At 40.5% G+C, this 12,359-nt stretch overlaps 1 protein-coding gene across 5 annotated transcripts in view; it reads right to left on the bottom strand.

Annotated features, from left to right (window-relative positions):
* MAPRE2 (microtubule associated protein RP/EB family member 2) overlaps positions 1-12,359 on the bottom strand; it is a 144,029-nt gene that overhangs the window by 78,754 nt on the left and 52,916 nt on the right. Inside the window, exon 1 of one of the 5 annotated variants that reach the window (XM_079108586.1) lies at positions 10,048-10,303. The exons of 3 other annotated variants lie outside the window; for them this stretch is intronic. In XM_079108586.1, the coding sequence (XP_078964712.1) occupies positions 10,048-10,166 (119 nt within the window). In that variant the 5' untranslated portion in view covers positions 10,167-10,303. Of the gene's footprint in view, positions 1-10,047; positions 10,304-12,359 lie in introns of those variants that run through there. One more of the 5 variants, XM_079108590.1, reaches the window with a different exon arrangement.

The raw sequence follows: 12,359 nt of genomic DNA, 5'->3' as shown, positions 1-12,359 counted from the left end.
AAAGGACAAAACCAGGTAAAAGTAACTATCTTTTTTCTTGAGGGGTTTATATTTAGGTTCAGAATACAAGACCTGGGTATATTAAAATTTAATCAAAACTGTATTACAGTGTTCAGAATATATATTTTTATAGTCCTCTTATAACAAAAAGACAACCTAACTTTTAAAAACTAGGCAAAAGGTTTAAACATTTCACCAAAGAAGGTATGACCCAACATGATAAGTCATCAGAAAAATGAATTAAAATCTCAGTGAGATACCTCTACGCACCCATAAATACAGCTCAAAGTCATAAGACTGATGATACCAAGTATTGCCAAAGACAGGGAAAGAACTCTCTAAAATGGTGCAACCACTTTGAACAATTGTTTGCAGTTTCTTAAATTCAACACCAGTCACATCATCTAATCATTCTACTCTTAGGCATTTACCCCAGAGAAAAGAAAACATGTCCCCACAAAGATCTGTACATGAATATTCATGGAGGCTTTCTTCATAACTGCTCAAAACTAGAAACAACTCAAATGTTCATCAACTACTGAATGGATAAACAAAATATGGCACCGCCATATGATGGAATACTACTCAGCAATAAAGAGTAACGGACTGCAGACTTACTTGCTATGGATGAATCTCAAATTCATTAGCCAAGTCAGAGCAGTCGTGGACTCTGTATGATTTCATTTATTAAAAAAAAAATCGAATCTAATCTGTAGTGAGAGAAAGCAGATCAGTGGTTCCTGTGGCTGTTGAAAGAAGAGATATGAACAGAGAAGGCTATAAGGAATTCTGGAGGTGGCGGTGATGGAAAACATTCTGTATCCTGACTGGTGATGACTTTGAGGTACACAATACCAAAACTCATTGACCCTTTAAATAGATGCAGTCTATCATATTGACATTAATTCTTAACAAAGTTGATGGGGGGAAGACTACAATATAACTGGTTTGAATTTTTCCAGATCTGACTTGGATTTTTAATAAACATTTGTTATATGCCAGGTATTGTATCAGGTAGTTGGAACATAAAAATGAGAGATCACTACAAAGATGGGGTAAAGAATAGATTCAAACTACAAGCAATAACATTCTTTAAGGAATTTATTTTGCAACAGGCACCAGATGGTGTACTTTACATTGTCCATCTCATTTAAGCCACATAAGAACCACATGAAGTTGGTGCTGTTATTATTCCATATACACAGCAGGAAAATCAGGCTCATCCTAGGTCATAATGTGGAGTAGTAAAAGAGGTGCTGGATGTTCCAGGCCATCTTTTCCATCTAGAACAAGCTCTGAACTGGAATGAGGAAGAAGCTCATCACACAGGCTGAAAACTGATTCAGTTACTCATATGAACACCTTAAAGTCAGTGGGATGACAATTCTACCTGCCTATCAACTTCCAGGGAAAGAAAAATCAGCTTTCCAAACACCAAATCTGCTTCTTAATTTACTGTGCATTCCAGGCCCCAGTAGGAGACTGGGGAGAGACTCTCTGGTCCCATTTCCTCCTGTCGCCAGATCCCTGCCTAGGCTTACAAAGCACTTATCATTTTCTTCTTTCCCTAAAGAATAGCCGTTCATGGGCAAAGTAAACTTGCCACTAACAAAAAGAGATGTGGAGAGGAGAGGTTAGTACCTTCATCCCAAGAAACCCTCCTCTAGGATGCACATACCTGCTTCCCACCCCGCACCACGGACCCCATCTTCTGCTTCCTCCTTTTCAGAAGAGACATTCAGGTCACAAGCCTCTATTTCACAGTTGCAGTGAGCAGGTCCCTACAGCAAGGATAATGTATGCAGAGCTCTCCTCCTGCCTGTTTTTTCCTAACTGGTCAGTCTCCCTGGGGTCCACTTGGACTTTACCAGCCTAGTGGGTCAGGAGGCTGCCATGGGGAGGCACAGTGAGTGCAGATGGCTGGTTTCCTGGCCATCATCACAGGATCTGGGGGTGGGGGTTACACGAAGAGCAACTACTACTCCTTAAGTGCGCTAAGAAGGGAGCTTAGGCCAGCTGCAGGAGGACAGGGGCTGCAGTCGAGAGTGTCTAAAAAAATGGCAATTACCTGTAATCTCACTGTGGTAAGGCCTTGCACGTTACCTGAAACAGCAGGTGCTCAATAAATGAGAAGAAAACAAAACTGCAAAGAGGATATTGAAAAATAATCCTCTCTCTGAGGATTATTTTGCAGTTAGAGCAGGATTCGCAGAGCATACTAATCAGGCTGGACACATCACCGAAACAACGCAGCCTGCTCCAGTGTGCGCGCTGGAGAAAACGAAACAAAATGTGGACGATGGAGGGGTGAAACCTCAGGGGCCGCACCAGGCAGATGCTGGGAGAGCACAGTGCATCTGCGATGAGGATGCCTTCATGGAAGAATGGTCGTTGCATTAGGCAAAGGTTTAATATCCCCCATGTGATTTCATAAGTCCATGAATAGTTGAGACGTTTCCTACCAGTTCAACATGTATAACTCATTAAATTAAAATTCAAACTCATTGAAATTTAAAATTCAAACTCATTGAAATTTAAAATCCATGCTATTAAAGTGCTTCAATGACACACCACTGTTTGATTAGGCAATGCATTTATAAAGCTTCAATTTTTTGGAAAAAAAAAAAAAAAACATTAAAAGGCACCTAGCGACTAATTTGCTCAATTCCTGCTTTTATGAGTTTCTATGCTTTCAGTTTCTCCAGGCAGTTTATCAAGTGAATATAGAAACAGTCTCACTTTCCTATTTATGTACAAGTTAGTAAACAATAATGTACTATTTTTAACCTGGTGGTAGCCAATACACATATCATAAAAATTGAGGGATCAAAATAGATTAAGTCTTATGAGAGATGTGACCTTTCTGCCACAAGTCATTCAACAATGCTCAAATTTGTGCCTCAAGTCTATGTTAATAGAGCGCATATAGAGGTCATGGTAGGGCATACAACACAAACATAGTTTTTATTTACATGCTTTGTATCTGAAGGCTTTTGGAAAATGAAAAGTGATAATTTTGCCCTTACCAAGTATAGGCACAGGAATCACAAAATTATTTTATTATGACAAATGAATCAACTGAAGACTTTTGAGTCAATAACAGCGATACTCCAGAAAAAAACAGACACACACTCTGGGTGCTCTCCAGCCAGGTGTGGGCACCCCACCTCTCAGACCCCTCCCACTGGCACTCAGTCGGCCTCATGCCCAGGCCTCTGGAGGCTCCTTCCAGGAAGGACCCAGCATAGAGACTGGAATATAGAAAGAACTCGTTAAGTCTGTTGAATGAAGAATTGTGGACTGAATTTTAATATAACAATAACTGTTCAAACTCCAACGGTGGGAATTTTTAAAAAACTCCCATTTTTAGTAAGCTGAAATAAGTTTGGTAATTCCAAAAAGGGAGCAGATGGAGGGCAGGAGGAAGAGAATACCCTATTTTTTGGTAGCTCCATTTTCTCCCAATCTGTGGGGCTCCAAATGCAAAACTTGCTGGGCATCATAGAGGGCTCTTACATGAAGGATATCACTGTTTATAATCAGAGTATAACTGTGAACATGAGAAAGTCTCCCAGACATGTCAATGCCTCTGGCATTTTTGATGAATTACCTCCCAAGGCTTTGCCAGGGTGGGCTGACACTAAATAAAGAACAAGGAATTAATGTCTTTAAGGCAAAACAAAACAAAACACTACTCCTAAGAAAAATGAAATGGGATTACAGAAATCTAAATTGTGCCTCCCATAAGGAGCACAGCCCTTTTAGGCTTATGCAATAACAAAAATTGGCCACTAACTTCAGGATCAACTCTGTGCACAGTTAAAATTCAGATCTCCACAAAGTCTCCCCTATGAAATGTTATAGGTAGCCACAATACCTTTAGGAAGTGCAGTGTCGCTATCAAAATGACATATTGGAAAAAGATCACCAGTTATAGACTTCCCCCAGTGAGTGCACACGTGCACATGCATGTGCACAATATATGTACTCGCCACTCTTAAATCGCTTGGCCTGTCCTTTTTCTGTTCCAAAGTCATGACCAAAATCAGATTTGATGGACAGAATAATTTTACCTGCCAGAACCAAGCAAGGACTAGAAACAATAGAAAGACTGAGGTTTTGCTGAGCATGTTTCTTCCATGTTTGCTAAGAATTAAAGGACGACATCACTAAAAGCTGCCATCAGCTCCATCATCCTAAGTATCTGTCATCAACATCCTTTAAAAACAAAACAAATTAAAAGCAAACTAATGCTTTAAGAAAGTCTGTACTGATTCAAGTGAGTACAACCCTGATTAAGGAAATTTGAAACTGAAAATGTACAAGTAGATTTTTTTTTTAAGTAACCTATAAAGAATTTATTTCTTAGTGGCCTATAAAACTCTGCTTGATCTTTACCTTACTATGATTTATTTTTCATTAAAATAAAAGATCATCTTTGGAGATACATTTCACAAAAACATTTAGGAGAACTGTCTTTGCCTCAGTGAGGCAAAAGTCATACTTTTTTTTTTTAACTACATGAATTGTAGCTTTGCATTTTGGAAGAAGTCTCTCAATGTAGTAATAAACACGAAGGGCCAGAAACATTAAGTAATCAGAATTTTAAAATGAGCTACGAAACAGGCTCGTAGGTTACCAATGGGATGTTCATGGAGTATGATAAGCAAAAGGGCTTACTGAAATAACAGTTAACATATTGGCTGAGTATGACATTCAAATTAGTGTTCCAGAGGCAGATAACTGAATGAGCCTGAAGTTAGAAGAATGAAACTATTCTAACATATATATTCTAACATATCTCACTGTGGAAAAATACACTTTTCCTAGACGGACGAATCAATTTGTCCTTTAAAGTAAAACTGACAAAATTTAGAAATATGACCCAGGGTATACTCTCAGTCCATCAGGAGCTGCCATCAAGGTGATGCCTTCTAACTGTGAGGAACTGGCCTAGAGTCTTATGGAGCATTCTAAGCAGCTTCACCAGCCCCATGTGCAGCTCTTATGGCATGATCCTTCACAGTGAAGTACCAACCACCCTGCTTTTGGGTTTGGGAGGATCAGAACACTGTAAGGGCTCCACACTTGCTACCCCATAAGTCAGACTGCTAGCTACCAAGTGGGCATCTTCAAGTGTAAAAGCCACTGTCTGACCCAGGTACTTTTATGAAGTTCTGCTGCATTCAACGCTTCTTCACAGGGAGAGATAGATGCCCTGAGCCAGAGAACATCCATCTAACTACCTCATCCTGATCCCTGCACATTAGGGGTCTTGAATTCTCTCATAGTATTAAGTATTCTCTAAGTAATTCCAGGTCCCACTGAATGGACACTGGTAGACACCACTTTCCTTTCAACTCTCATTTCCAAACAGCAGACATTCAAGCACACATCTCTGTTTCCATTATGCTGTCTGTCAGGTAATAAACCTGCCGTGGTTTCCTACTTCTAAGCTCCCACTATTCTGCCTATCTTTCAAAGCTCCTGCCTCCATCCCCCACGCCATTGCCCACCCTGGCCAGGTCAATGAAAACTGATTTTAAAGCCTATGCTCTTTTCACCAATATATTTGGTTCCCCACAGCAACTTTTAGATTCCTACATCATACTCTCCTTGAGAATATCTTGTCTTACTTTGAGTCACTGCGAGCTCAGGAAATGCAAACCACATTTGCTATCAGGCTATGCAAAATATTGACAGCGATGTAAATTTCCTGCAAAATGAGCTGTTTATATCCGACTTTGCTAGAATTCAAGGTCCCTAAGGGGTATCTAGCACAGACTTTGGCCAGAGTATATTCTCAAACATTAACTGAATTAATTCTCTGATCCAAATGGAATATTTAGATTAGACCTGATATTTTAGATGACTTGATATTTTGTCTAATCTAAGTACTTATTGCAGCTTTGATAGGATTGCCATCAACACACAAAAGATGCTGCATAAGGAAATCAACCTTCTAATTCCAGAGTGTAATCTCACACAACTGCTTTGCTAAGATCTTGCACTGTAAACAGATACTATGACAACAAACTACAGAGCAGGGGTGGACCTCTCCCCAAAGGACAAGTGCACCAAAGACCATCCCCTTCATGGAGGCTCTGATGAGGACCCTGAAAAGAAGTTCCAAGGTTGGGCCCCTGGCAAAACATCAAGTAACCCTCTGACTTTTGCAAACACTAAGAAAGATATTAAACATCAAGTCATATTTTCCAAAACCTCCTTTGGCAGTATTAAACCCAGATGGCCCTAATAGGTACACAACGGATATGTGAAGTTAGACCTTGGTTGTTGATAGCAATTGCTTTGGGGGATGTGATCTGAAATATAAATTCTGGTAAAAGGAAGCCACGCTACAATAGCTTCTACTGAATAGAACACACTTTCCCACCTCCATCTTTTCTATATCTACACAAATGACAGTTCTCTGTCTTCCTTAGCAACAGCTCGTTTTTTAAAAATTGGCAAAGCCTGATGTTTTAGGCCAAAATTTTAGGCTTACATTTTAGTTTTGCCATTCTTTACAGTCCATCCCCTGGGGCCAGGTAATCTTCCCCCCCCCCTCCAAGTTTTCAGAAAACATATGCTACTGTAGTTATACATTCTAACATCCATTTTAAAATAGTCCTCTAGCCTTATACATTCATTCTCCAAAGCCTGGAGTATGCAAACAAAGATGCCATGAGGGCCTGTTAATAAATCTCATTTTCAACTAGCATCTGCACGAAACATAGTGACGGGGAGGATTCTCTCCAGGGAGACTCAGAACACTGCTTGTTCACTCTGTGAATTCAACAGTGTCGCTTCAGATGGCCCTCACGCATTTATTTTTTAAGGAACTCTTAAAATATATGGCTCTCTAATGTTCCTCAGTACACTGAGGAAGCAGGGGTTGAGAAGGTGATAACACGGCAGCGGACATGAGTGGGGAAACACACACACACACACACACACACACACACACACACACGACTCTGTGAGCCATTTTAGCACTTGGCTCTTTTCAACTGAAATTATAAATTCAGGAGTAATTTTATGAAGGAAACTTGCTTTCCTAATCAAATGCACACTAGTTTCCTTGATGATTTACCACCTACTCTATTCCAAGTTGTGAAAATGGGTTCTGTTTACACTACCTGACACCTGAGTTCTAAGATCTGGGTCAGGAACCATATCGAACTTTCATCTGTGAACAATCTGGTACATATGCTATAAAAATAGAAGAGTGGCCACTAATCCAACAGCAGGGCTCAGGGGCACTGTTCTGTTCTGTAGGTGTCCTCGTCTCTCATTTGTGCTGCCAGCAAAGCAAGGTGTGTTCCTGTCTAAGAGTACCTGAAAGAATCCCTTCTCAGTAATAACAGCATTCTTCTCATATTTACATAACACTTTTAAGAGATTATTTGTTTTTAATGTTTGAAGTTAACATCACAACATCTCAAAGAATGGGATTGCATATACTTATATGTAAGAAGGAAAGGTAAATTAAAAAAAAAAAAAAAAAGCCTAAGATAAAGGGACTGTTGGAAGCCTACCTAGGAGTTAGTAAAGCAGCCAAGATCAGAATTGTTTCTGGTCTTGCCAGGGTCCTGGGTTCCCCAAGGGACACCAAAGAGAATTTTCAAGCACATCTCATTGGTGAGGGCTATCCCAAAACTACAGCCAAAGTACAACTTTTACTTGGTTCAGTTTCCACTATGGCTTTCAATTTGCCTTCCAAGTTTCCTCAGCAAATAAATGGCTATATTATCCCAGTCTTAGGATGCCAAAATAATGATGGAATGCTTCCTTCATTAAAAAAAAAAAAAAAAAAAAAAAAAAGTGTGTCACATTTTCTTCCTTTCCTCTGTCTCTCCAAAAAAATACGTGGTAGTTATATTGCATCGGCCATCCACTTTGAAAGAGAAGCAGACCAAGGAAAACATCCAGTGTGTCTGTCTCCAAGTGCACCCTATGCATAAGACAATACAAATGTAATTTTGGAGGCTTCCATCTTCATTTAACCTATGGCATTTCTTGCTATAACGTCCAGTAATTCTATTATATAAAACACAAATGCAATGATGCTCTGATTTAAGAATCTGTTCAGTCAGATCATTATTAAAATTTCAGTTTTGTGTTTTACATAATTTCAGGTACTATTATAGGGATACAGCAAGCAAACTAGAAATAATTCAGGAAATGGAAATCATTAACAGATTGAATTAAAGTAAATGCAACTATATTATCATAAGAAGGTTACATTTAACCTTTCTGTCAAGTGATTTTCCATTGCCACTTCAAGTTAGTTCATATGAGTAATAAAACCCAACTAGGCAACTTCCTTTGGCCCACATGGTAAAATTGGAACTCCATCTTAAAAAGCAATTGCTATCAACATAGCAGGAATTAAATCATGTAAGAAATGAGGGCTTCAAATTTATTAACTATAAGAAGACTTCAAATAAATGTGTTCTAAAAGCATATGCAAGCTTTTTTGTTTTTAAATTCTACTTTTAGGCTTTGGAATGTTCACAGGAGAAAGGTAAGAAGGTGACCAACATTCCAACCACTGGGGCTCTAAAAGGAGAATCCTAGAAGTTTTGGACTAATTTTGGTTTACAGGAAAAGAATAACAAGTACTTCAAATCTGTAAGTATACCATGTCAACACATTCATTGGAACCATAAGGCATGGGATTTGGGTGACCTCATGGGCACAGCCAAAATTAACTCCAAGTATTTATGTAACTGCCAGAGATGACGGGGCAAAGGTTGCTTATAATTTTTTCTTTGAGTCAACAAATAGTATGTGTCTTTGGTCAAACTGAAAGGGAGTGGGGTACTTTTGACCCTATTTTATGATACAGAACATTTAAACACACAGAATACTCTACCCGTAACACCATCTGCATGTTTAGATGAAGTCTTAAAAAAAAAAAGAGTTATTTCCTGTTGCTCACTAGCTGAGAGGATGCGCTTTAGAGGTATGTGTGCTCTGCTTCAAAGCAAAAGCATTGTTAGCGGTTATCAAGGTAACATTTAAAAATAACTTACCCCAGTACAAAAGAACTTCAGAGGAAATGTGACCATAGCTATCAGTCTCCCTTTAAGTCTGGCCTTGAGCTGCTTAAGACCCTAGCTGCATTCTCCATTACATTGTTATCCTTATCAAACAATGCAAACAATTTTAATGAGCTTATCTATGGGAACATATTGCCAGATATGTTAATGTAAAAACGATGCCAACCGTACAGGCCAGCTCATTAATCAAAAGGTTCACAATACAATGACCAAGATAATTCCCATCCTCAAATCAGAAGACCTCAGCAAAATACCAAGAATTACCTTTCTACTGTCAATAAGAAGGAAGGGCTCCCCCACCCATGCGGAGGCCATAAACTCCTAAGAAAATGCATAACAGCGCCCAGTTTTTTTCGGGTTCATTGCAGTCCAGTCTCTTTCTAATAAACCTAGGGTTCCATGGAGAAAATTTTGGTGAATGTCTGACACTGTGACCTCTGCTGTCAATCCTTGCACCAATCAGCGAGCAGAATTCTTACAAAGCTCCATCAATCTGGCGGTTTAACATCACAGACTGCAGCTTAATCTAGAGGATTCCATCTTTCCTGCACACTCTCCAGGTTAAGCGCAAACGTTTTTCTCGACATCCACCCATTTGTTTTCTGCCTTCAGGCACTGCTACCTAATGGCTCCTTTAAAATCTAAAAGAGAAAGAGGAAAGGAAGTGCTACAGCCCGTCTCCCTTTGGAGAGGGGGGAAATAGCATGCATTTTTATCAATGTGGAAAGGAAGAGATGGAGGGAGACCCCTTGCAGGCAGCAAACCTATTCACAAAATGCTTTCCATCTGCAATCGTGAAGCCTGGATGCATACCCAACATGACACACGAAAACAGATACCAAATGATCGCAACTGCCTTCACAAACGCACATCTGCAGCCCGGGTCGCGGGAAGCATCAGCTCCATTATATAACCGGCCGGATTTCCGCGCGCCCCCGCCAGGGTCCCCGGCCCGGCACTGCCCCAGTGCCAGCCCCATTACCTGTAGGAACGCTCCCCGCGCACTGTGTGCTTCCGGAAAGGAATGATGGTCCCGTTATCCTGGATGATGTCGTTGTTGTTCTCGCCATTTGGGGACAGGGTTTGGGTCGGCCCAGGCATTGGCGCACTCCCAAGAAAGGGAACAAACCGCTGTGGGCTGGCTGGTGAGGAAGGTGGCTGCGTCTTCCCGCTCGCTCGCCTGCTCAGCACACGGACCGTGCCTGCCGCCTGCTAGCTCGCTTCTCCCCGCTCTGCTCCCGCCCCGCCCCGCCCTCCTGTGTCCCGCCCTCCCGGCCGCTGACGTCAGAGCGCCGGCACAGCACCCTGGTCACGTGACCAGCCTGTCGCCATAGCAACCCGCTAACTCATCACCTCGCCTCAATTCACACAGGGCCGCGGCGTGACCACGCCAGCCGCTCCAGGCAGGCACCAGGGCAGGCCTACATCTGGCATGTAAAACCCCAGGCCACCCCGCAGCCCCCCTCGCAGACTCGCCTTGTCTGAAAACCAGCTCTTCCTCTAACCATTTCCTTTCCGACCCGTGCTCCGACTGCAGCTGTGTACACAAAAGAAGGATTCAAGCAAAGGGGTGTGGGAGACCCTTTAACTCCTTCAATGCCAAGTTCTTATGCCATCAAAACTCGACTTGGTCATGTTTCAGGAAAAATCTAAAAAGACTAGGGGCCAGCTTCGAGAAAAGGTATCCGACTAGAGGGGTTAAAAATTTCTAGGTTCCTCCCTCTTCAAAGCAGCAACCTCCTCCTCAAGCAAAAAATGTGAACGCCTAAGAAGCTGTATTTCTTTCTAATCAATGTAGCCTTTAATGATGTGAGAATTAAAGATCGCAAATTAAGAGATTTGTGTATAAAGAATCCCTAAAGACGGTTTTTAAAAATAACCACCATTTTATAAGCTCAGTTACCCAAGACCCTCAAATTCAAATTCTTTATGCCGCCTCCTGATACAGACCATTGATTCTGTGCCATTTGTTTTTTTTCCATGCGAATTAAACAAGCGACCACCTCATTTAGTATTTGAAAGCTGTCAACATTCAAGCTGCTCTATGTCACTGAAATGTTTTTAAATGCATTGCCCATGAGTCAGATAGTATTAAGGTTAACCTTTTTTTTTAATGAATTAACTAGTGGGGTTTAAGTAAATTGCTGAAGGTCACACAGGAAGTAGTGAACTGGAACTTAAAGTGACACTTTTTTTTTTTTTAATCTATAGGCCTAAATAGTAGTGATCAGTCTGTAATGTTCACTCAAATATTATAGATTGACTAAGAATCAAGAGTATCAAGAGTAAGAGTCACACCCAGCATGACCACTGTGAAAGACAGCTGTGATAGCATTGCAAGTACTGTGCAAAATCCATGGATTATAGATTCTGAATAGACTCCAAATATGTCCAGTGCTTTCCTCCAGAGAAGAGTCTCAAGAATTATCTACTTATCAGAAGTGGTTTTTAACTTGCATGGGGTAGAAAGGGAAGAAGAATGAGTATAAAAGACACAGCATAAATACATGTGGCATGAAGTCCTAGGATATGGCTCATTCCTCCCCAGAGTTGTATACCTTTATCAGCTTCATCATTTTGTGATACAGATATTAAAAACAAGTTAAAACTCTGTCATTCCTGACAATTCTACGGCATATGTCCCTGGTTATAAGTTATTTCTGGTATCAAGCTTCTGGAATTGGAATCAAATGTTTCACAACCCAGATGGTAGTGATAATCTCAAACAAGGGGGCCCTTTTTTCTATTTTATTCTCTCCTTTTAGGCTATTATTTTAATAATTTTATTTTCTGCTTCTCCAGTTAGTTCACAGTGCACAAGTTGATTCCTTCATGCACATCTCCACTTACCTGAGAATTTCTTTCTCATACAATCGGGATCCAGTTCTGACTTAAGTCTTAACAAGGTACCCAGATAAAAATCTAACTACAAGAGATACATACCAAGTCTCATATTGCACAATGAGCTTAAGGGGCATAAAAATGAACTCACTGCCACAGAGATCCATGCTTCCTCTTACTATTTCTGTTACTCGACCCAATGTTGTCAATTTCCTTACTAATTGGTTCCCTTTCACACAGGCTTCCCCTTTTGGGGGAGATAGTTTGAAGTTGAATGGCACAGTCAACAAATCAACTATTCAATATGTTTGGGAATGCGTTCATGATTTGGGATCTTCGGCTTACTTTTCCATGATCCCATATTTAAGTAATATGTTGGACATAACTGATGTTATCATGTGGACTAAGTATGTCAGAATTTGAATGTATAGTTCATTAATTATACCTACTAAT

Source organism: Sciurus vulgaris (genome assembly GCF_902686455.1).
Source record: "Sciurus vulgaris genome assembly, chromosome: 13".
NCBI classification, from domain to species: Eukaryota; Metazoa; Chordata; class Mammalia; order Rodentia; family Sciuridae; genus Sciurus; species Sciurus vulgaris.
The sequence above is the reverse complement of the archived record's forward strand: the minus strand, read 5'-3'. Positions and strand labels throughout refer to the sequence as shown.